At 35.6% G+C, this 25666-nt stretch overlaps 1 protein-coding gene across 1 annotated transcript in view; it reads right to left on the bottom strand.

Moving 5' to 3' along the window:
- USH2A (usherin) overlaps positions 1-25666 on the bottom strand; it is a gene marked incomplete at its 5' end in the record, with an annotated part of 188964 nt that overhangs the window by 104731 nt on the left and 58567 nt on the right. Inside the window, 4 exons of the mRNA XM_015818019.1 lie at positions 8862-9060; positions 17795-17907; positions 21357-21559; positions 22691-22900. Of these exons, the coding sequence (XP_015673505.1) occupies positions 8862-9060; positions 17795-17907; positions 21357-21559; positions 22691-22900 (725 nt within the window). The remainder of the gene's footprint in view (positions 1-8861; positions 9061-17794; positions 17908-21356; positions 21560-22690; positions 22901-25666) is intronic.

Raw genomic sequence — 25666 nt, 5'->3', positions numbered from 1 at the left:
TCCCTACAAAGCAGATATAGCTTAGATGGTCCAGCAAGTTGATATACTGTAAATCATCAGAATTTGTTAAGATGTAGATAATCTGGCAAAGAGAGGAAGCACCTATGTTGTACTCCCAACATAGACATCTGAATAATTGTCTGATGTATTACAGAAGGAAGACCAAGAACTAGTTTTGTAACAGAAAAGAGAAATATAGTGTGATTCTCTCTTCAGTTTTATTACTTTTTCTCCCACCGCCCCATTTGTTTCTATTTTGGTATCCACTTGATTATTTATTTAAATCCAGTTCCAGAGAAGTTCAGAGAACAAATTCTCAAGTACAGGCTTCTGTATCTCTACCTCACATAACAGGCATCAGCTCATAAGTTTAATTAAAGTCTATGGTAGAATAAAATATTTATCTAAACACTGACAGATGAGAGTGCAACATTATTAGTGGAAAGCTACTACCCAGTTCATAGACAAGCTTGTTAGGGTACTGTTATTCCTTTAGGCACTAATGCTATTCATGTGATTAGTCCCACTGAGTTCTTCTGAGCATATCAGTAATACTGTGACATTCATTTTTCTTGCTGCAATTACTTTTAAACAAGTGAGAAGCTAAAAATGAGACTGAACGGAAGATAAAGAAAATTATAGAAATTTACACTAGTTACGAAGCCAACCTTTTAAAGTGGTTAGTCATTAAATGAGAACAATTCATATATTTTATTGCTATACATGGGTACCAAAATAATGTTTAACAAATAAAGTAAAAGGCAAAAGTATTTCTTTAAAAATAAAGGTTAGATGGACTTAAAATATATCAGATTTGCTAATTTTGATAAATTATAATTCAGAACCATGTCTTAACATTTAAAAGCACCACTGCATTGCTTTTTCCTTATGTATGTGTATCTCATCCAAAGAAGTGGGTGGCTTTAGGAAATTATTTCCCCTGGCTGATGAAAATGACTAATTTCTTAGGTTGGTTGGCAGAAATGATCCAGTGTATTTCCAGTTTTATGCATACAGACAAAAGGAATCTTTCCATGCTCAGAAAATATAACCTGGATCCAAACCACAGCTTTTGAATACTTTTGAATGCAGACTGCATTTGCAGCTTTTCAGTTATCCTGAATCTGTTTTGCAACTCAAATGGTTAAATTAGACACGAAACATACTTCTCCAATGTAATTTGGGAATAGTTTTGCCAGACTTCCTATGACACCGATAAATTGCAGAAAAGCAAAGAAATCTTTCAAATTGCGGAACTGATTTTTGTCTTAGCCACTGTTAGTAACAAAAACAGCAGGAAAACATGAGTTTGCAGTATAAAAGGGCTTCAAAACCCCTGATATTAGGGTTATTGCCATAACAGGCATATTGGCTGCAAAATCCAGATGACCAGTAGATGACAGCAAAGAGATACAGAAAACATTTTATTGTCATTTAGTGGTCACCTGGATTTTTTTACAGCCAAGTTATGCCTATTGCCGTTCTATAACATGTATATTTGTATGCCATGTCTCCATATGCTTTGTGACTGTAATGTAATCCACACAGTCAACTATTTTTCTGTTGGCCAACTGATCAGCCGGTTAGTGTAGAATGCTTGGCTGGTTTTCCTATTTTTTGCCAGCCATCCTACTTACAATCACTGCTTTCTCATTTAGTATTAGAGGGCAAATTGAAACAGTATTACTTTTAGATTTGTGCATGTATTTTAACAATGTTTATTTGTTTTGCACAGTTTGCATTTTTTGTATTGAAAGATGCCTCGATCCTCTGAATGGAAATATGGGATTGTTATTTCTATTATGAGGAGGAACAGGAGAAGGAGCATCAGCAGCAGTAATAGTGTTGCTATTCAGTGGTGAGAAATTGGTGCTCAGGAAAGGACCACGGCTTCAATTTATACTGCTCTTTGAACAATTATCTTAAATGTCAAAAGTGCTTTAAATTTTCAAATCCTTCTGAGCTATCTCCTTCCCAGTAAAACCTCTTGTCATCAACTCAATGATTTTTCTGAGGCAAGATTCCACCGATATCATTTGCCCATTATGTACCTCTTAAAGAGCTTACAATTTACTTATACCGAGCATACCCTTGAAACTACGTGATCTAGCCAGCCTCCCATTAGTATCTTTGAACTGTTATGTAGCTCCCCAACATCCTTTGCAACAGGCTGTAAATTACAAAATAGCATTTTTGGCAGCATTTTAGGACAGCTACTATTTCTATTGGTCTGAAGCCCAGAGGATATGCATTATCACCCCATAAAACAAAATGTATTTAACAACTATCAGGATTATGTCATATTCCACCCAAAAGCCAACTTCTGAAATCGGTAATGATCATCATTATCTCATCCTCTTATATTTAAGTGTATACCAGCCAGCCAGGATTCTTATTAGGCCAGTATTATCTCATCATCTTTTATTTAAGGATGGCAATTTAGAATGGTGTAATCAGACATATATATCTGCTTTCCTAAGCCATCCAATTAAAAACACTGCTTTTTCCTAATTATTTTCCATGTTCTCATCAGCATCAGTATAGTTTGTATAATTTGATTTCAAAATAAGACAGAATAAGAGGAAAAAAAGTTTCCTTTAGACTGTCTACAAATGAAAAAGTTTGTGATGATTCTGCAAAACATTTTGTAGCATCTGATTCTAATCGGACCAAGATTGCCTATTAGTTAAAATGGTTGATAGTAGTTTGTAAGTAAGAGAATTAGAATCAAATTAATTCTGTCCTACAGTCTGCCTTTCAGATCCTCTGAAGTTTTTTTTTTATATTATACCTTATTCTTAGGATACAGTCCTCCATGGGCTGGTCTAACCAAGAACACAGGGTTTATAAAAGTGATATTTGCTTTCTACATTGTGCTGTTTTTCAACTTTATTTTATTATGAGAGGTGGCAGAGGATTCTACTAGGCAGAAGAGTTGAATACAAATCATTGTATCATAATCTCTCTTAATTTGAAGCTTCCCGATCTGCTTAAGTTTACTAATTTGTAAAATAAAATAAAATAAAATAGGAGAAGTTCCATTCTGATAGCTTCCATTGAGATTTATACCTTGGTCACCCCATAATTAAATTAGCACAAAGAATTTCAGCAACATCCTCTACATTTTGGGAAAACATCTTCTTGGAACATCCTCTTTCATCAAACTGAATGAGAAACAGTAGGAAAAAAGGTGGAGAATTGATATTTATTTATTTAAGAAAATTTATATGGCCACTGAACTCACTCTCAGTGACTCTGGGCAGTTTACAAATATAAAAACCCAATAAAATAAATAATAGGTTATAAATTGAAATAATATGAGTCAATAGAAACAACAGATGCTTTGTGCAAAGATCAATGGCACAATGGATGACAAATTTTCTGTTTAATGGTGATACATTGGGAAGGGTTAATATCAAGAGAGGAAACTTTCAAGGAGACTTACTCTCACCACTACTGTTTGTCATTGTATTGATTCTTATGTTAACAATATTGAACTAATCAGACCACAGATATCAACATCAAAAACCAAGAACCAAGAACAAAGGCATACAAAGCTAGAATTGAGAAGACAGCTACAGACAGCAAATGCCACCTCCTCAAAGAAGCCATGGACCACCTAGTTAGCTGCTGCAAGAAGATCGCACAAGACTGACTAGGGACAACGGCATGACAAAGTAACAACAATGGTGATTGGAATATCTGCAGGAAACACTATTTGCAAGCAAAAACTGCTGGAGCTACAAAATGGACAAAGTAATAAAAAAATGAAGAAATGAAATTGCTCTGGAACTTTAGAATTCAAACAGATAAACATCTGCCATTTAACACACTCCAGACTTGGCAGACTTGTTGATAAGAAAGATAAAAAACCCTCAAAACACCCAAATCCTGCTGATGTTTTGTAAGTCCTTAAAGACTTAGCTTTTTGCCTGGTGCTAAGATTCTGAGTATGATCCATTCCTTGGTTATTTTAGCAATTATGATGCATGATTTATTTTCCGGCAATAGTTTTAAATCTTTATATTATTATAATTGTTTTATTTTTAAAATTTTGTTCATGACCCAGAGTCACTGGTTAAAATGGGCAGCCATATAAATTGAATACATAAAATTCAGCTTTTTAAAAGTTACTGTTATGTTTCATTTGCAAAGGAAAACAATGAACAACCCAAGGAGCAATTAATATGATTTCTTGAAATAAAAAACAATATGGAGGCCCTTGGCCCATAATAGGAAATCCACAGCTATAGTAACTCTGTTTAACATCCCAGTTCTGCTAAAATAAAATCCATTGAAGAATAATGTATACAGAAGAATGCTTTGCAGAAATCCTTCCAATGAAAAGTACTTGTAACCAGTATACAGATTCTTACCAGAAGTATGTGAATACAGTATAGAGTATATATTCAGCGTAGTGTTATTATAATACTAAAGGCAAGAAAATAAGCAGAAATGTGTCTTATTTCAAGTTGATTAAATTGTCCATCATGTCCACTGAATTTGGAAACCTTCTTCCAGGTAATTGACTTTGGGGATCATATTTCCCTCAGTATACGGTTGGCTGGGTGGGTTATGAAAAGCAGGATGGTAGAATAAGGCCTTGATTTATTGGACTAATAGAGAGGAAGGGATATATATTAAAATTCAATTATCATTAAATGACAAACAGGATTTTCCAGCTTCAAAACATACTTGTATATTAGAAAATCTACCTTAGTGAGAGTTTAAGATAGTTTTAGAGATTACAGAACAAAGTAAATATATTATACAACTTATTTGGTACCTAAGTTGTACAATATATTTTACTTTGTTCTGTAATCTTAAAGAGAAATAAGTATACATCATAAACAAATATTCATTTTAAGGGGAAGTGGTAAACACTTCCTGGACTGATCCATCATCCCACAGGCTTTGTGGTTAAGGTTATGTCAGCCAACGTAATTTATATTTTTGTTTGAATCACTGAGATAATTCACTTTCCTAATTGATGCTTTGTCTGACAACAAATCTTATAAATACACACTGTCACTACATGTGTGATGCTGCTGCTGACAAACAGGAACATTATTTTATTATATTAAATCTTACCTTCAGACTAAGAGTTTTCTACCTCATTTGTCAATAAAAAATGTATAGGCTTGTACTGTTTTGACTGCAGTATTGATCCAATTCTTAACTTGCAACTAACATAAACATTAATCTGCAAATGACCACAAGTTTAAAATATTTCTGACAAATCATAATAGGCCTCATTCAGGGTTACTCATCATTAGCACATAAACAACCATCCACTTATAGATAAAACTAAATGGATTTGCTGTAAAATAGCAACAAATCAGTCAATCAACCAAGTACCCCAAAAGGAATTTAACCATCCCAATAAATTAATATTTTCCATCTGGATTATGATAAATGATAAAAAAGACTAAAATGCACTAGAGAATAGTCCCTAGTTATCTCTTTTCATTTTTACAGCAGCGCAACAGAGGTCACAAAATATTTTTGGAAATGAATCTGTATAATGTGGTCAGGTACCATTGAGAAAGTGTTATGCTATGCTAAAAAATAAAAATCAATAGTGGGTTTGTTCCCATTCAGCAGGGCAGATGTTTATGATATATGCTGGCTTCATGGTAGAATTCAGAATTCTAACAATGCCACTGTGCAGGTTATTATTACTAAAACAATATGATCTCACAGCAACAGCCTGAAATACCACACTACAGAAATTGATATAATGGTGCATTTATGCTCTGCTTAACTGTTCCCAATAGATCAGACCCCTGTGATATGAATCCTAAAATAATAGTTCACTTCTCAGCCATTGTCCATTATCCAGAACCTACCTGTTCCTTCTTTCCACAGATTTCACCTTGAGCATGTCACTTTTCCAATAAACCCCAATTTGATGGCAGCTTTCTCCCCTGTGCATTTTTTTTAGTCAGCTCCTGCTAACTGAAGAGTACTATGATATTTTAAACACAAAGTTTTTGCCATCGTGTAAGTCTCACATCAATGGCACCTTCTCCTTAAAGGCTTGTAATGCTATATCCAGTTCCAAAATGATCACAAAAAATTAAAACAATTAATAGATCAAGCAGACATAATTCTTCTACAATTTTTGAAACCTGTGGTCTCTGGACCTTCCCTCCTCATAGTTGGGACACTGCTTCTTTGGACTTTTCTTTTACCGATCAACTACATGTCAAGGGACTGGGTCCAATTTTGATAGTATCTGACCTCTTTTCTAAGACTGTCCATTTCTTTCCCTGACATAGATTTCCAATTGTTACTGAAACGCCATCCTGTTTATTCCACAAATTTCCCTAAAACTCCTAGGTGCATTAGCTTCCTCAGTCATTTTACTTCTGAAAGAGGCACACAATTCATAGACCATTTTTGACAGATCTATTTCCACTACTGAATGATAAATTGCCTTTGTCCTTTGCCCATTACCCACAGTCAGAGAAACAGAAAGAACAAATGCCACCTTAGAGCAATGCATTCATTACTGTGTAAACTATCAGCAAGATAATTAGCCTGATTTTTTGGTTACTTTTGTTTGTTGACTCTACTCATATATTGTCATTTCAAGCTACCTGTTGTTACTCTTGAACCTGCTGCCAAACACTTTCCATATTTCAGAGGCTTCCTGTTTGTTCCAGGAACTACAAGCCATTCGGATGGGTCTCACAGGTTATCTGAATCAATCAAGACATCCTACTAGTGCTCTGCTGACCATCATTGTCATGAAGTTCCTCACATCAATCACTGAAGACTACATTGAAATTTTGCTAGACATTTCTCCTTCATACAAATGATGAAAAATATTACATGCTAAGGTTATATAACCATTTCCTCTACTTGCACAGGTCAACCCTGCCCCCCCCCCTAGTTTGCAGCTTCAAGTAATGCTTAAAATACCTCATGTTTTTTATTGTTACCATCCTGGTTCTGAATGACCCCTTTTCACACCTCTATATTCCTAAAGCTCCCATTTTTTGAGAGGGGAGGAAGAATTTCAGGTAAGTTGGAATACCAGAGCAGAAGGGATAGAGTGGAATAATTAATTCTTTGGAAAGATAAACCAGACATGGAGAGATCAGGGGAAGCAACAGGTAAAGTATCGATTTTCCAGTTTCTTCAACAGTTGTATTTACAGTATCCTCACAAACCCAAAGCACCTGACTGGTCACACAGTCTGGATTCAGTGTTTGTCTGGAATTCTGTCTCTGAGGGAGAGAGAGAGAGAGACTGGCTGTTGAAGAGGAAAGAAATGTTGAAATATGATTGAGAAAGACACAGAAACTACCCTGGCTGAATCTGAGAAGGAGGATTCTTGAATGGGGTGAATTCCTGGTGAAGATATAGAAGAGATACAAACTGCCTCATCTTGCTGTCTAGTGCTCGGATAGGGAGGCAGAATGTCTAAAAGAGGGGAAACCCTTATGACTTTAGTCAAAGCAGAAAATGAAAATGTACTCCCTGTTCTGAGATTTCCAGATAAAAGGAGGAGGAGATAGAAAAAAAAGTTTGAAGAAGGGAGATTTTCCTTCAAGCTCCAGTAGAAACTGACAGAAAGGAACAATGCTCTCCACTGTCAGACAACAGGAAGAGATGGATATCTGGTAGCTGCAGTGGGGATGGAGATAGATAAACTAGAGAGGGATAAAAATTGAAGCTGGGGAGATGGAAACCAGCACTCCACAGGTCAGATAGAAGTATTGTAAGCAAAAGCTGGGGAAAAAACTGGCTAAAATCTTATTGATATGAAAGGGAAGGAGAAAAAAAAGCTTACAATTTAAACCCCAGAACGGACGTACATGTAGTGCTTGATTTGTGTGTTCTGTAATGGGCAGATCATCCTTATTACATGATACTTTTCTTATTTCCAATAAAGCAACTCACCTGGTAGTGCTAAGACTGTGAAGCTTCTACTGTTATTTACCTCTTGAGTATGAGATTGGGTCAGTGGTGGGATCCAGCTGGTTCATACCGGTTCAGCAGAACCGATACCAAATTTTTTGTTGAGTTCAGCAAACCAGTTATGATAAATCGGTGTTTTCTGGAACACATCTGGTTTTTGTTCAACTTCCTTCCAGGCAGGGAAAAAAAAAACCTCCCCAAGAGTCCAAGAGAGGAGCAATGGAAACCAAACAGAGACGTGGCACCTTTGATCACCTCACTCAGGGGAAAACTAGGTGGTGCTTCTCAGAGATAATTTCAGGAATAGACACTTCATCTCTCTGGTTTCAATATATCATTTTTTAATACTTAAAATGGTCATTAGGACAGAGAACCAGTTGTTACCTTTTTGACTGTGGAGGCATTTTTAGTTCAGCTTCGGGAAATGTGTATGCTTCTGCATACACTGCTCATATAGCAGTGGATGATCCTTTAGATATCCTTGTTATACAGGTAGTTCTCAACTTACGACCACAGTTGAGCCCAAAATTTATGTTGCTAAGTGAAACACTTGCTAAGTGAGTTTTGCCCCATTTTACAACTTTTCTTGCCATAGTTGTTAAGTGAATCACTGCAGTTACTAAATTAAGTAACATGGTTGTGGAATGAAACTGGTTTCCCCATTGGCTTGGCTTGTCAGAAGATGCTCACATGACCACGGGACACTGCAGTCATCATAAATATGAACCAGTTGCCAAGCATCTGAATTTTGATCACATGACCTCAGGGATGCTGCGATGGTTGTTAAGTGTGAAAAATGGTCATATGTCACTTTTTTCAGTGCCGTTGTAACTTTGAATGGTCACTAAATGAACTGTTGTAAGTTGAGGACTACCTGTAGTTTGATTGGGGTAGAAGTTAAAGATCAAAGCCAGCATATTACATGGTGTTACCTTAAACTGGGGATTACAGCATTGTCTTCCACATATGTTTTCATGAATGTTGCATTCCAGGAGTAGGCAAATTCCTTCACGTTGATGTTTTGACAGTTGCTTTGCCTCAGTGCAGTGATGCTGAGCTTTACGCAATAGTTCATATCCTAAAATAATGCCATTTGGTTGTCCTGGTGATGTCCAGTTAATCTGAAGTGATCTGAAGCAGCAAAACAATTAACACATAATTCAATTAATATCAGCTGTAATTTACTTCAGCTTCTGCTAATGCTCAAATCCTTACTGGTGTCCTTTTTCACTTTGCTGCAATGGGAGGAAGCTTTAAATGGGTCTGAGTTTTTTTTAAAGGAGCTCTTCTGCTCTTCTCTTCTTCTGATCATTATACAACACTTAAATTATGATTCATTCTTTGGCAGAAAGATAGAGTTGAAGACTCGGATGTATAATTGACCCTGACATTTAATAGAAAACAAGTGCTAAACTTTAGTTTAAAACAGAGTCACAGCCTCACGCTAATATCTCTGCTCAGTTGCTTTCAGCTTCTACAAACAAGTACTGTATTTTTACATTAATAAAGTCAGCATAATGGAACACTATTATACACATACTTGACCGAAACAAAACACTGCATCCCCTAACAAATCTTGTTGGCTGTGCAAGACATAGCTGCACTGATAGATATTCTGTTGACTCTTTTGCAAAAAGCAGCTTGTAGCAATCTTCTCCTTTCATATTTTTTTCCTTCAGGGAAGGCACTGACGACTTAAGACCATGCTTGCAGGAGCTATAGTACAATTGTATTGTGATTTCAGCTTCTTTAGAGAATGCATTGGAAAAACTTTCAGCTGCAGAAGCTGATCAATGTGCAGATAAGATCTTGATGATTTCAGCCATCTCACATTTTCCCACTTCAGGAAAGGCATTAAGCCCTAGACATAGTGCTAGCATTTGGGGTGCATACAAGTGCATTCTTGATGAACCTGGCCATCCTACATAATCCATCTGCTGGGCAACCAAGTGAAAACTATAGTAGCAGAAATTTGTAAGGTAGCTACAATAAGAATCTAGACCAGATATGTCAAACTCACAACGTCACATAACATCGCACGACGTTTCGGAGCTTTTTCCCCATTGGGGTGGGTGCGGTTTCCTCGTGACGCATCCGGCCCGTGGGCCGGCAGTTTAACACCCCTGATCTAGACCATGAGAAGTAGTAGGTGATGAACATGCTTGTAGCCATATTCAACCCAATTAAATTTAGATGTATTTAAGAATTAATAGACAATAGCCAAAATCCTTCCAATGCAAGATTCAAAATGGCTCTGGGCCATTTTGTTGCCTTGAGGTTTAGCAACAATTTAAAAATTCAGCACATTTTCTTTATCTTGGTGATACCTACTTTTAATTATTAAAAAAAAATATTGTGGAATTTAAAAAGTGAAAGTTGGACCAAAATTCTAGAACCATAAGATTTGGAAAGGCCCAGGAATTTAAAATAAGTAGCACAAACTATAGATGATTGGAAATTATTTTATATATTATCATTGATACATTTATGTACCTTTTTTTGCAAAAAAATCAACACTTTTTTCTACCTATTTGGAATTCCTCATCCACCACATTCTTCTTCCTATTTATATTTCCTCCCTTTTCTTTACAGAATTTATCTCAGCTTGGGAGAGAAAAATAAATTGGGGAAGGGCCAAAAATAAATTGGGGAAGGAGCTTTTCAAATTTATGGGAGACGTCAACTCTGATTGGTTATCATTGTAATTTAAATGTTCTGAAATATAAGTGCTGAATTTCAAGATTTATTGTAAAGATCTGAATATTAATCCAGTTCTGTATCTTCAAAACATGCATTAAATATATTCCTCAAAAGATGCCTGAGTAGAAATGTAAATAATTAAATAGTTCCTTCCTTATAATATCATACTGCAGATACTTCATGGGAGAACTGCATATAATGTTAATGATGCAGAATGCAGTTAACCTCTGAATTTACTCTAAACACAAGTAAAGCCATGAATTGAACTGAACTAACATGCAAGGGAGGGGAGGCTTAAATCTTTTTATCTGCAGATGCTTTGTTCAAGAAAACTCTTTCTTTTCTTGCCAATAGCAGAAGAAAGATGATTTTAGAAGTGAGGAAGCTGAAGTAAAAAAGGTTAAAATCCCTTCCCCTTGTACATACCTTGAATGCCCTCTGGATAAAAATACTGAATGGAAATGGAAACAAGAAGAACAATAATAGGATCTCATGCAATTACTCAAGGTCAGACTTCTACCTAATTTGCTTCAGATATTTGGCACTATAACTGGCAGAATTCCCATCCAGAATAGGAATGGACTTTTAGGATAAATATTAAAAACAAGAGAATCCTGCAACCTTGTGGCTAGAAGATTAATTAATAAGTGGAGCTACAATCTGTCCGCAATAAATCCATTAAAGGCAAATTCCAACATTACAGTGTGAACACTGATGAGCTAAAGATGACTTTCTTTAAGTTCCATTTGCCCATTTAAGATTTAAGTAAATCCTTATATCTTTCCTGCTGTAAGGGAAACTTAACATCACCTAACTTTGGATGGATCATTTTAGAAAGTAATATAACCCAATTAGATAGTACCTGTCAGAATTCTTTGTGACACTGTAAATTAGCATTCATTTAAAGTTGGAGACTTATGTTCAGAAACAGCAGCTGAGATACTGTAAACTCTGGCATCTTTTGGAATAAAAATAACACAGTGATCTATTATTTCACTACCTTGAGGTATAAACAGAGGAACACCTAGCAATAACAATCTCTAGTGGAAGAATTGATGTCAACTGTGAAGGGATAACTTCACAGGTTACTTGTAGAGTCACTATTATTATTCTGAAGTCTTCATCTGACTTACTGAATTAATGCCACAGTCTGTAGAAGTCTATTTTATATTCACTGCATATTCAACTCAAAGAAAAAATACCCCTTACATATCAATGATTTACTGACAAACATATAAAAAGAAAGAACAAAAGAATGAAAGAGAAGAAAAAAAAGAACAAAGAAAGGGACACTAAATGTTAAAAATGAACCTACAATTTGAAATACTATCTCAATGTGTATGATTTTGCAACTAAATAAGCCAGTGGTAAATGACAAGTATTTTGTATCATGTTCTTTGACATTTTGTGCAGCATACTGATTTTGTTAAAATATTTTTGCACAAGATGGAATTAAGATAAAATCAAACTCTCCTCAAAAGCAGTCATACTTGAATTTAGTCATGCTGTTCAGCAATATGTCACTATACAGTATATCTCTAAAGCTAATGTTTATGTTCACATTTCACTTTAAGCTATGGTTTAATTAACCATAATTAACTACGATTCTCTCTCTCTCTCTCTCTCTCTCTCTGTGTGTGTGTGTATGTGTGTGCACGCACACACCTTGGATTCAGCTTGATTCCTAGTGATTGCCTGGAGATGTCTATGCTATTTTCTTGGCAACATTTTTGAAGTAAATTTGTCATTGCTTCTTTCTACGGCTGAAATAAAGTAACTAAGTCAGAGTTACCCAACTGATTTCATGGTTAAAACTGGATTAGATTTATGGTCTCCCATAAATTATATATATATATATAATGTTAAAAACAAGAATCCCGGGTATACACATATTGTGGCAGTAATAAAAGTATCCAAACACCAGGATAAAAATCTTAAACCAAAGCTGTTTAATCTACAAAAAGTACTAAACTTTCGTTGGCCAATCTACCGACATCGTCAGAGTGTAAAAACACCGGATCCGGGAGTTAGTTTATATAACTGGCCGCCTCTGCGCTCTAACCCTTGAACAGGTCATTGGTCCACTCATTAGTACCGGCCGTGCTGTTCTTAAAGGGGCTGTGCTTGTCAATTCATCCGTAGCTTCCAAGATTGCTCCCCTGCCCCCAGTCATTGTTATTCCCCTGGCATGTGTGTGAGTGCCCAGGGGGCAGCTGTCAGATTGCTCCTACTCTTCTCTCCCCACCCCACTTATCCTGGGCTGTCCTCGCCAAACTGTCTATCCTACGTGTTTCAGATGTCATTCTCACATTTGCTAGTCCTATTACTCCCCTTGTGCATGTACTAGCACCTGGAGAGTAAATCCCCTGTTGTTGGGTTTCCTCACTCCCCCCTGTGCTGCCTTCGGTGGGGCGCGCATGTCTACCAGTAGGGTGGCTGTCTGACACGCCCTTGGTGTTGCTCCTCCACTTGTCAGGCTCTTTTCTCCTCGGTGCGTGTGCGGGAGCGCAGGCAGTAGTCGTCCCGTCGTTTGTCTTTGATGTTCCTCACTCCTCTCATGGCCGGTCGATAGGTTGTGTCCATCATCGGGTCATGCAGGACTCGCGTTTCTTCCCCTCCCTTCTCGCCAAACAACATCCACATGGCATAGAGGTCTTGCAGAACCAAGCTATGGATTGAATCCATAGCTTGGTTCTTGGCTGCAATGGCCTTCCGGAAAGGCCTGTGACTGAGAAATGTAGGCCTGGCTACAGAAGATGCAGAAGTGGGTCAGCAATGAGAGGACTGTTTGCCAGATAAGTGGGGGCAGGGCACATGGAGCAGCTCCACACCGCCATCCCCACCCTAACTTGATTTTTAGGTGTGGAGTAGGGCTTACATTAGGTCCAGCCCCGAAAATCAAGCTAGAGCTTATTTTCAGGATAGGCCTTACTTTTGGGGAAACATAGTAATCATGGCAATTCTCTATCCCATTTCTGGTATTCAGTGTTTGAGAAACATCTAATTGACACCAAAATCCAGAATATTTAATCCATGAAATTAAAGGAGGAAATGGCATCTGTAGATGAAATGGGCACAAAGCAAATATGAAATTGAACAATAGACTGTGTGTGTGTGTGTGTGTGTGTGTATACACACACACACACACACACACACACACACACACACACACCCCATGGGTCAATGCTGCTAACATCGGATGTTCTTGCTTTGACAACAGATGAAAATGCAGCCATTTTCGCTATGCTTTTAGAATTAGTTGGTGCTGGGAGGGGGGACTGAAATGAGAGTTCAGTTAGTCATAATAATAATAACTCTGCCGTGGGAATCCAAGGACAAACTGGGTCCAGAGCTGATAACGTTTTGGCAGGCTGGAGAGCTGGGAGAAAGCGTGCGCTTCAAGCAAATTGGGGAATGTGCTTTATGACTGTTTATTGGGGGTGGAATTGTACTTTGTTACTTTGTATCCAGGGAAGGGGAATTTAGTTTTTGGGTTCAACTATGTAGTGCCGATATTTTGTTTCCCGAATAAAAGATTCTTTAAGGAAAACAATGCCTTGAAGTTCTTTTGAAGAGTTTTATCTGTCGGGACCATGACACCATGCATGTGATATATCAGTATATTCATTTGTGTCCATATACACATAGATAAATGTATATTCTTATTTGCAGAGGCCAAACTCAAAAAAAGGACAGGGCCACGAAAAAAACATTAATTGAATTAATATCTGGTTAAAGTTAATTACTTGTAAAATATGGTACCCATTATAAAATAAATTATTTTCACTTTTGCCTATAAACCCACAGACTACTCTCTCTTTCCCATTCAGAATGACATTATGAAAATCTGAGCTCAACAAGCATAAATCTATAAATGTGTGGTCTGCAAGAAGTCACAGTGAATTGACTTTCTATTGAGGGAGGTATGAGGAAGCTCCTGTTATGCTGGTAAAGGATTAGTTGTGCTCAGATTACTGTACATAAATCAGGATGAAAACGTGGAAGAGATTTTGAGGCCCTGATTTTTGGTTTTCACTGCAACAAGGAAACTAATTAATAGATGGTATGTGCTGGATTGCAGTCAAAGGAAACATATGCGTGGTTCCTGTGTGTTAAGTCTTGTTGAATTCAGTTGTTCTTCCTTCTAGGTAATTATGCTTAGGACTTGTAGTTTTCTTAAGGCAGCTTCTAAGCACTGTAAATTCTCTATATGAGGAAGATGACAAGAAGTGGGCAGGACTGCCTATCTCCCTTCTCTTCCTCCCCAATACCATGTCTTTAGGTAGACAATCAAAGGGCGTTACATGACACTTTGTGCACCCACTTTAATTCTCTCACCTTGTTTTCAAGGTCTTCTACTGTTGTTTTCTTAGCAAATGTAAAAGGACCTCTTAGATTCCCAGATAATTGGGAGGAGGGGAGGAATTCGTTTTCATTCCTTTAAATACTATGACACCAAAATAGATTAATTTCAAGGTTGTGTTGATTTTTTTCTTTTTTTGGTGCCTTCAAGTCAGTGTTGACTCCTGGGGATTGCCTCAAAAGGTCCCTGCAATTTCCGTGGCAAGATATCAGAAGTTTTTGACATTAGGGCAGAGAGAGAGAATGACTGACCATGAGACTGACCTTCTGGTTTCTAGACTGATGCCTTAACCACCACACCAAATTGGGTCTTAGAATTAGCCACCCCTATTGGCTTAAAAAAATATACAAGTAACATCTTCCCCTTTGGCAAATTGACATTTTCTTTGCCATTTGCCATTTCATATAGAGAGGTGTGAAGGAGCTCCAGATATAATTTCTGATATAACTGAGTGTCTAAACTAGATCCCTATCTCTCAGCCAGTGAGTGTATTTTAACAAACACCAACTGATAATAGCTGTGACCAGTGCTTTTTTTCTAAAAAAAAAAAAAAAAAAAAAAGGTGCCGGAACTCACATATGTCATACAAACCACCTTGCCTACCCTACAAGGTTCCATCCAAAAAAGGTGCCGGAACTCCATTCTGGGTGTTCTATGAGAAAAAAAGCCCTGGCTGTGACCACCAAAACATTTTGACACCAGATAATTGCTACCCTAATAGGGAAAACTAAACTTTCTGTTGTAACAGATCTGATATGCAATTTGACCACATAGGCCATAAGGTTTAGTGAGTGCGATTATTTTTGTATGGTTCTATAGTAGTCCTCTCAAGTTCCAAAGCTTTTTCTGACCCCAAATATAGGTTTGATCTGTTAAGAAATTTCTAAAAAGCAAGGTCAATTTGTTGAAGAACTTCTACAAAAATTTGCAGAATATGCATCACACTGTTGATAGGAGTCTGTTAGAAACCAAATCACCTCTTCGTTGGCAGATACTGATTACAGTATCTTCCTATTTATTCAATCTGCTATTTTCTTCTTGGATTGGTTTCCTTAACAGAGGACGAAGTGGAAAATTCATATGCATGCCAGTACTTGCTGAAGCTGTCAACCGCAGTGATTGTCACATTTCAATCACAGTTAAAACCAGCCAGCCAGCTAGCTACTTTTTTACAGCATAAGGCCTTACATTCTTGAAGACCAGAATTAATGAATTAACTATTGATTAAATTCCACTCTAGCAAATCCACCGTGGCAAATAAATGAACTACCTGGGGCATATGTAGGCCACAGTCAGACATGTCCAGGCAATCGATCAGTAGTTAGTATTCTCTTAGGACATGAGAACAGCTGACGATAATATGACATGTAAGGGGAGGCAATGAAAAAAAGTCCGATTCTACTGAACAGATGATCAAACAGGAAAGGATTTCTAATTGTTTTACATTTGCGTGTTTTGATATCTTAGCTAGCATATCATCTCAAAGACATGCATAAGTACATGTGTGTGTGTGTTTGTGTGTGCTTATTATAATTGCAAAAACTGAAGTAAAACAAAGACCAACCAAAGCTTCCTTAGAAGACTTTAGGAGTAAATATATCCTATAGGCATATTTCCAAAGACTTAGATGTCTTAAAATGTTCAGTTATTTAAAAAATACATTACTCTTTCTTGAAGAAGTAAACCAAATGCCAACTTCTGCCAGTAGTGTAATAAAATTTTATTAATAATAATATCATGCAGGAGACTTATTATTGTTATAATTTTGATATATCCTTGAAATTGCTGTGTAAACTTTATTAGAAAGTTTGGCACTCATGGAGCCTTTTAGGAAAAGAATGATTACATTTGTCACTATGAAAAAGAAATTACCATAATAATGTAAGAAAAAATATATATAACTATATCTCCTAGAGTATGTGCATATAGATAAACAACAATTTCTTTTTCACCTAATGCCTTTTTAATATATCATGGATTAGTATTCTAGTCAGGCTAATAAAGTGGGAGTAACCACAAGAGCCCAGTCTAAACCAAAAACTAAAGTGGAGCAAAGCAGGGAGAAAACGGAATCTGGGATCCTTCCCCGACTTACTGATTTAATAGGAGGAATGGAATGGAATAGAGAGCAGAAAGACATACGAAAGGCTGACATGACTTCCTTTAATGTTTAAGTCTGATCAGTTTCCCATTTGAAAAAAATAATAATGGAGATCTGGATACATTAAAACTGATGAGCCCCTCTCAATATTTGCAAAAATGTCAGAGAAGCTGCTTCATGATAGAATTAAATCAATAAAAATTTGACACAGGACTGATTCACATGTTTCTCAGTCCTTCACTATAAAGATGGCTTTGGGAATCCTCCCTATATTCACCAGTAATGCCCATATGACTTCTCCTTTTCTTCCAGTATTTTCAGGTTGATAAAATCAGGGCCTTCTTGCCAAGCTAAACACTATGTGAGATTTGAGATTGCTTTTGTATAAAATAGAGACACAGAAGAATGGTAGAGCAGGTATGTAGTATATAGGTAGCTTCAGACTGAGTTTCTTTGCAGGGGGAAATGAAGAACCAGAAAATAACTGCCACATATTGGATCAAAACTAAGTCTAGTATGAAAGACAAGATGTAAAATAGATAGGCAGATAGACAAACACACATGTTGTAACCTTCTTCCTTCTTAGATTTATATGGAAACAAACCTTTATCTTATAGTCCAATTTATGCCAATATAGTTATTTTTAGCACCACTGATTCTTATTACTTAAGGTAGAAAACAAGGCAAGTACATTTTAATACCTTGAACCAAGGACAGAGATCAATGGTGGTGATAAGTCTTTAGGCACACCTTCTGCAGTTCTAATTTGGGTTCCATTACTTCTCACACAAGCATTCCGTCTACAGGATTCAACCTAGAATAACAAGTATCAAAATGGGTACTTTTCCTCATTCAAAATTTGAAGTCAAAGTAGTAGCAAAGCTGAATTTAATATAATGGTAAGAAATGTATATAAAATGTATATATGTATATAAAATGTAACAAAATTGACCCAAACCAATAAAATCAGAAAAAATGGATAAAACCTGTAAATTAAAAAAAGAAATCAGCAATGGTTAGCCTTTGGAATTAATTATAGGAAAATCTCAGAATAAATGCATTTATTTCCAACAAAAGCACATCACAGCAGTATACTGTGCTGATGAATGTTTTTCCACAAAAACAAACCATTTTAAAGAATACCTACCTATGCATTACACCTCAGTAAGTGGCAGTGAGTTATAGTTTAATCAGTTGGGCATCTCCCTAGTAGCAAAATGGAGCTGGCCTATATAAAACCATGTACCAGCTAACCAGGATTAGAGCTCTTTACTGCTTTATAATTTAGCAGGTTCAAATACTTATTCAACTAGCATGAAGCTCAACACAAGGCATGAAGAAAATCACAATATGCAAATTTAGATAATTATCTTATTCAGATAGTATTCCCTCTTCAGAAGTTTGATGCTGATAACCCATGGCATCTGATGCCAGCCAGACCACTGAGATATATTAGGAAACAATTTCAGTGCAATATAGTATCTAGACCAAGTAATCCATACCATTTAAATTTATTTGTATTTCAACTTGATTGAAAAAGTATAGGATTTCTTTAGTCAAGTTATCTCATGATGAAGCTAGTATTCATAACAGAATGATAGACCGGGACATAAGACTGTCCAGAAATCCTTTAAATTATTATAACCTATCCTAACTATATTGAGATGATCCAAATGTTCCTCCTCTCTTCACATACATGGGGGATTTGCATTCTTTTAATGAGGGAATTTATCCTCCTCTCAGAGTTGCCTTTTGCAAACATGATGCAAAAGATAAGGATATGATATGTTTTTTAATGTGGGTTACAAAAATAGTAATAGTAGATTTAAATTAATAAGTTTGGGTTAGGGACACTCAGAATGTTGCCACTTCACCTTTGTAAGTCTATCAGCTTTCTTTCTTTTCCGGTCCAAAAATAGAAACAATGAACCTTTGTAGCAACATATTAATGTTTGATGAACTCTAAAGATGAAAGTCAAAATATGACTTCCTGAGTTTTTAGTGCTTTAAATAGATCCAAAGAAAGACTAATAATGTCACCTTTGCATCAACAATAGCAAAAAAGGTCATTCAATACGCCTGGGTACAAATTGACAGATGTCTATATATGACATCAAAAAGCAAGACAGATAGCCATTTAATTATAACTTTAGGAAGCTAAGATTTGATAGGATATGTAAAATGAAAGGCCAAAAAAATAAAAATAAAAACAAGGGAGGGAAAGCAAATGGACAATTAAATCTTTGAATTTTACCTGATATTTCAGTGCTACAGACATTGGTACTAATCCTGAAATATGAGAAGTTAAAAAAAGCTAGCTGATTAATATATAAGGCATCAATAATAAATCCTGAGGTCTGAAAACTATGAAAAGTTCTTGGAATTTATACTGCGGTTGAAGAAAGACAAATATGTATCCATATGGAAACTGGAAAGTTTTATGTATATTCATAGGGAATGGGGGATGTTACTAAAAGGGGCTGGAATGTAGAAATCCGTTATAGTTTGACGTTTATTTATTGCACGTTGCAAATGGATGCAAATTGTAGGACAAAGTATACATGATTACTATTACGGGGTCCCATACATCATTCAAAGAAAGCTAGTATCTGAGAGAGACAAAAAAAAATAGAGAAGTTGCAATTAAAGCAGTATTTTGAACAAATGAAATCAAACCCATTATAAAAATGTATTTGTATGCCTTTTCTTCACAAATATTCATAAAACCTGAAAATTTCTGAGGAAGCCTAAAGAGAAGGAAAATGAGAAAAAAACCCAAAGGGTTTAAATATTAATTGTATTTTTAAAAGACTGGGATTTCTATTCCTATCCTATGAATAGATCATCCTATTCCAGAGAAGAAGGGGAGGTAGGGAAACATGATAAAAGGCTACCAATGCAATATCATTATTTCGGGAGTTCATGTTTTATGCATGCCTGATGTTTCTAAAACAATTGCTATTTTGTTTTAATCAGTAGGAGTTGAATCTCTGTAATATATATAAGTTCAGCAGCACAGGAGGAAAGGAAATTTAACCCTGATAATTTTAAAAGAGAGATTGTGTATATGTGCATGTACCCGTCTATGTATATGTGTTTACACAATATTTCTAATGTATACATTTTTACTCACTTTTGATAATAAATGCATTAGGTAGCTTTATCAATAGACCTTTGTGCATATTTACCCAGACGGCATCTATATCTATTAATTTTTCATTGGTTCATTTTTTCTTATAATTTAGAAAAATAGAATATTGATGTATGATTACATTTTCCTTTCTGATTCAGGAAATAGAAATTAACCAAATTTTTATTGCAATGCAAATAAAACAAATTTGTCCAACATTCATATAGTTTGAGGTATTAATGTATTTGCAGGTATTCATAATACTGGTCTATTTTTTAACATTAAACTATTTTGTTTTAATTTTTAGTAGCATTTTCAATTTATTTTCTGAACATAAGAGATTGTTAAAGGTGCCTCATCCAAATAGAAGATTGTTAAAGATACCTCATCTCATTTATAATTACTCACTCATTCGCTCATTCGCTTACTCAATCTTTACTGGGTCTTAGATCAGCAGATAAAACAGAAAAATTGCAATTAATTAGGATAAAGAAGGAAAAATACAATTTTTCTAAAATAGCTAAAAAGGATTAGAAGAAATATTATGGTGTATTGTACAAACTATAGAACAGTACTCGACTGTCATCAAAGAAATAAAATCAGATTGATCTGATCATAACAACTGAAGATAAAACAAGTCAGAATGACCAGGATATTTAATAAAGAATGGATATAATAATTCTTGATAAGAACTTGCATGGAGGGGGCAATATAGAATAATATGTTCCATTTTTTCAATTATTCCTATAACATGGGAATACGGTCTCTGTTCAAAAGAGATCTTTTGGTATCTCCCTTTAATAAGCTGCAAACTAAAGTGTAAAATCTTTGAAAATTTTAATAATTTGCAAAAACCCAATTATCAGTATGGAAGCACATATACACTTACATATTGTGTGATATACACATATAGTATATATGCAGTATTAGCAATATTAATTGACTATATTTGTATATTTTACACATTACTAATTATTCCATGAATTAGCAAAGTTTCATATATCACAGGTACAAACATATGCCATCTACATGATTGTATGCAAAACAATATATGGATTGTGTTAATATCTGTACATCTATAGATACACTGACATTGAACTATAAATGAAACAAGAAAAAAGAAATATTCCAACCTGTATGTCATAAAGAGTGAATGGAGACAAATCTCCCAAAATGAAAGATCCAGGCACCTTTATTGTGGTCTCATATCGGTTATTATTCACATAAATAGAATATTCCCTGACAACACCATTTGAGTTTGAAGGCAATGCCCAAATGACATGTACAGCTGTACTATTGATGACGATGATCTCTGGAGGGAACAGGCCCTCTCGTTCTAGAAATAAAGGAGGAAACAGAATCAACTCCATCTGCCATTGTAAAAACACTTTTTTTTATTAAAATTTTTATTAATTTTTATAATTAAACAATAAGTAATATGATGCATTTGTATACACAAACAAAAAAAACCAATCCAAATCAATACATTGTCGGACCAAATACAGCTTAGAATTTAGATTTAGGAAAGCCTCTGCTACTTCTCTGCTGGTTTGTTAAAACGTTTGCATCATGTACTTGTTCTCTAAATGGACTTGTTATAAGCTCAGACACTGTGGGAAAAGTGGATGGTAAAAACCTTTGTATCTCCAACCTTGCTTAAACTTTACTGAGGAATGTGACTATTTATTTAACTGTTGCAACTTCATTATTCAGTATAGTCTCATGTTTCAAACCTCCCCCCCTCCGCAAGTTAGCTTTTAAGGGTGATATCTCCCCATAGCTTTTATTAGCATTATAACTTGAGCAATGTGAAGCAATGTGTATTAAATTATTATGTAAATGCTTTTGATGATTACACAGATAATGATGAAGCATTACCTTTTTTTTTCAAAACAACTCCCATCTTTCTTAGCATTAAATTACACAGATTATTTAAGCATGTCATAAATAGCTATGCAAAGGAACTATTTTTATCTGGGTAAATCCATCTTTCCCAGTTGAAAAATTGTACTTCCAGTGGGTTCTATTTTATAAATAAAAAAGGGGATGAACTTTGGCTTTGCCAAGAAAATGCAATCCTGACTTAAAGTACTTTGCTAATGACCTGGAACACTTGTTTCTGGGTAATGATATTATAATGTTTATAATGAGATTTTACAAAGCCAAAAAGATTAGAAAGGCCATTCCAAAAGCATTTGAGATTCACAAGTTGCTTCTCCCCCACCTCCTTTCCCTTCCTTCCTCCTGCTTGCCAACTGGTTTGGAAATATGTCAGGGAAACTCTCAGAATGGCTGGATTTATACCTTTCATTTCTGGTCAAACAGTTGACTATCTTGTCAGAAGCAGCCGGCTTCACAGCATTTTTTTAAAAATCTTATTTCATAATGGAACAGTGACAGATTTCAACCCTCATAAAAACAGTTAATTAATTTTCAGGTTTTAAGCTGAAACCAAGAGTCAACCTACCTACATCTGGTGTAGTCACTTGCACAGGTTCACTTGTGATGCTGTGAAGTCCACTGAAAACTTGAAGCAAAATCTGATACTGTGTATTTGGATATAGTTCACAAATAACAGCACTATTTTCAGTTGCGGGGATCTTTTTGGAGTTTATGTGGACAGTGTCATTCCAGGAAAGGAAATAATATTCAATACTTTCTTGTACATCTTGTAAGGCTGTTTAATATACAAAAACAAAAATCTGGCCGTGGAAATGAATGGAAAAATAATAATTACACAGCTCTTGACACAAGTATGACTCCAAGTATGTTAGAACTGCAAAGTTATATGTAAAGATACTCATTAAGGGATAAACTCTGTACTGATGATATAAACATTCTATAGGAGAAATTGCTTTGAAGGTAAATCTTATTGTTCAGTATTTTCTACCTGTTCCTAACCTGATGGATCTCATTTCACCAGGAGTGTCTGTTGATAAATTCTTTGAGCTCTTGTAAGCTTGTGATTGCATTATCTGGAATCTCACCACCTTGTCTTCTATCAGCCTCATTTCTACAGTACTGTCTTTGATTTTCCTGAATCTTCTCCAATGAGTCTTACCTTTGCGTTATGTGTCTAAAATATTTCAAGTTTAGCTTCATCATTAGTACTACAATGAGTATTTTTTGCTTTCCTTCATGTAATATTGAATGATTTATTCTTCTTGTAGTCCAAGGTATTTTCAATCATTTATCCAACAGCATATTTTAAAGGCATCAATTTAAATAGATTGGTACAAAATCTATTCCAGAGATAAGAGTATGAGGAGGTTTTTCCCCCCTCCTTATAATACTATATACAAAGATATTTTGAACAATAAAGGCAGTGCCCCCAAAGTATTCTTCTTGAATTTAGAAGAATGTTCTTGAAAATTATGCTATATGATCATGAAGCTTTGCTTCCAGGGCCATTTTATGAAGGAAAAAATAAGATTTTTTGGCACATCCTTCACCATGTCCACATTTCAGACCTTTGGAATTCAGGTACCACTAGATACGCATATAATGGTAGTTAATATTAAACACACTGGAAGGATGGAGAATAAAAAAATCTATTACATGCTGAATGTTGACACCCAGATGACTATTAGAGACTGTCTTGAAAACCAGATTCAAGAATCAAGGACTGGCTGAGAAATTGTGGAAATCAGTACAAAAAGACTTATTAATGTGGAAAAAACTTCATTTCTCCTTGCTGGGTCGTATTGCGGCCATTAAAATGAACATTTTACCTAAGTTTCTCTTTTTGTTCCAGATGATACCTATTTTAAAAAATGAACTTAACTTGAAAGAATGGCAGAGAGACTTGAATCGCTTTATTTGGGAAGGCNTCAGCATCTATAGATTGCACAAAAACTAAATGTATATTAAAATGTCTATATTTTGACTTCTGCTTCCGGATCGCGGCACCTCAGTCGTACGAAGAGACCTCTCTCTTTGTCGGCTGTTTTCCCTCTGCCAGTAGACCCTTATGCGGGTCTTAAATCGCCCTGGAGGGGCGACTACCGTCGAGGAGGCTTTGCTCGGCTGCGGTGGAGCGGCAGCTTCCCCTGCAGTCCGAGCTAACTCCGTAGGGCCGACGGAGAAGAAGATCGGCCAGTAAAATGGCCAATCACTTAGCTGCGCCAGCCAAAGTCAGAAAATCATCTAAGCTTAAAGAACCACTGTGGTGAATCTGGGTGAGACCTTTCCTCCCTCTCTCTGTCCTGACTAATTGCCTGTAAAAAGTTTTTGATCACTTCCCTGTCTTAAGAGAGCAGCTTCTGTCTACTTGGGAAAGAAAGTTTTAAAAGAACTAAAATAATTAAAGCTGTATTGACTATTTGATTTTTTTTTCTTCTGGATACCTAGGGGCCCTGAAAAAAATAAAAAATAAACGCTATATTTTTTATTTTATCTATTATATTCGAGATATTTGCTTTTGCTTTTTTTGTTTCCCGAAAGAGATAAATTTCTACCTATTTGGAAGAAAGAGTTTATAGTCCACTGAGGACATCTTGTGGTGAAAAATCCCATTACAACTCTATTTTCTTTTGCTATTTGAAGATGAATTTGATTTTTCAAATAAAGGGAAAAGATAAAAGATTTGCAACAGCTGTGATGAATTTGTTTATTAGAATTTTGGAGGTGGATATTTGTTGACCTTTTTGAAATATAGCCTTCATTAAAAGATCAAAGACTATTCTTGATCAAAGACTATTTCACCATTGAAATGGAGGAATCTTATCCACAGCTCGACTATGAACTTATACTGGAAAAGATTTTGGAAACTACAAACTATATGAAAGCTTATATCAAATCTTGGAGAAAAATCAAAGATGATTGACTTTCAACCATCGGTTCAAAATATAGACCAAAGAATAACAGAGGAATAACAGAATAACCCTAGAGAAGTTCCTACTCAACAAGATATACAACTGAACGAGACAGAGGAACTGCACTTACAATTTAATTATGAACTTACAGTAGAAACTACTGAGCAAATTAATTCTACACAATCCTACTTACGACCTGTGGAGAACATTGATGATCAAAGAATAACATTAACTGAGCTATTTGATCTCCCAAAAATAACAAGAGCTTGACATTCAGCTACAAGTTATTGAAAACTGTGATAATGTGGACAATCAACTAGCAACTACAATAAGGAATAAAATTGACTATACTATTCAGATGATATTGGAAGAAAGAGAAGAGAACTTTTGACTATTTTGATGTATTGAGAAATAGAGATGGCGAATTGATAAAAAAACTGCTTTTTTTATGGAAAATGGGAATTTTTTGAAACAAGTAAGGGATGATACTAAAGGACATATTAGAAGGATATATAATGTTTTACTAGAATTGGATTCAGAAACTGAGCTAGTTAAAGATTGTATGATTAAATGGGCTCAAAATATAGGAGAAATAATACCTATGGATACCTGGGAGTTGATATGGGTGA

Source organism: Protobothrops mucrosquamatus, unplaced genomic scaffold (genome assembly GCF_001527695.2).
Source record: "Protobothrops mucrosquamatus isolate PMUCROS unplaced genomic scaffold, P.Mucros_1.0 scaffold665, whole genome shotgun sequence".
Lineage (NCBI taxonomy): Eukaryota > Metazoa > Chordata > Lepidosauria > Squamata > Viperidae > Protobothrops > Protobothrops mucrosquamatus.
This window is presented reverse-complemented; position numbering and strand designations above follow the sequence as displayed.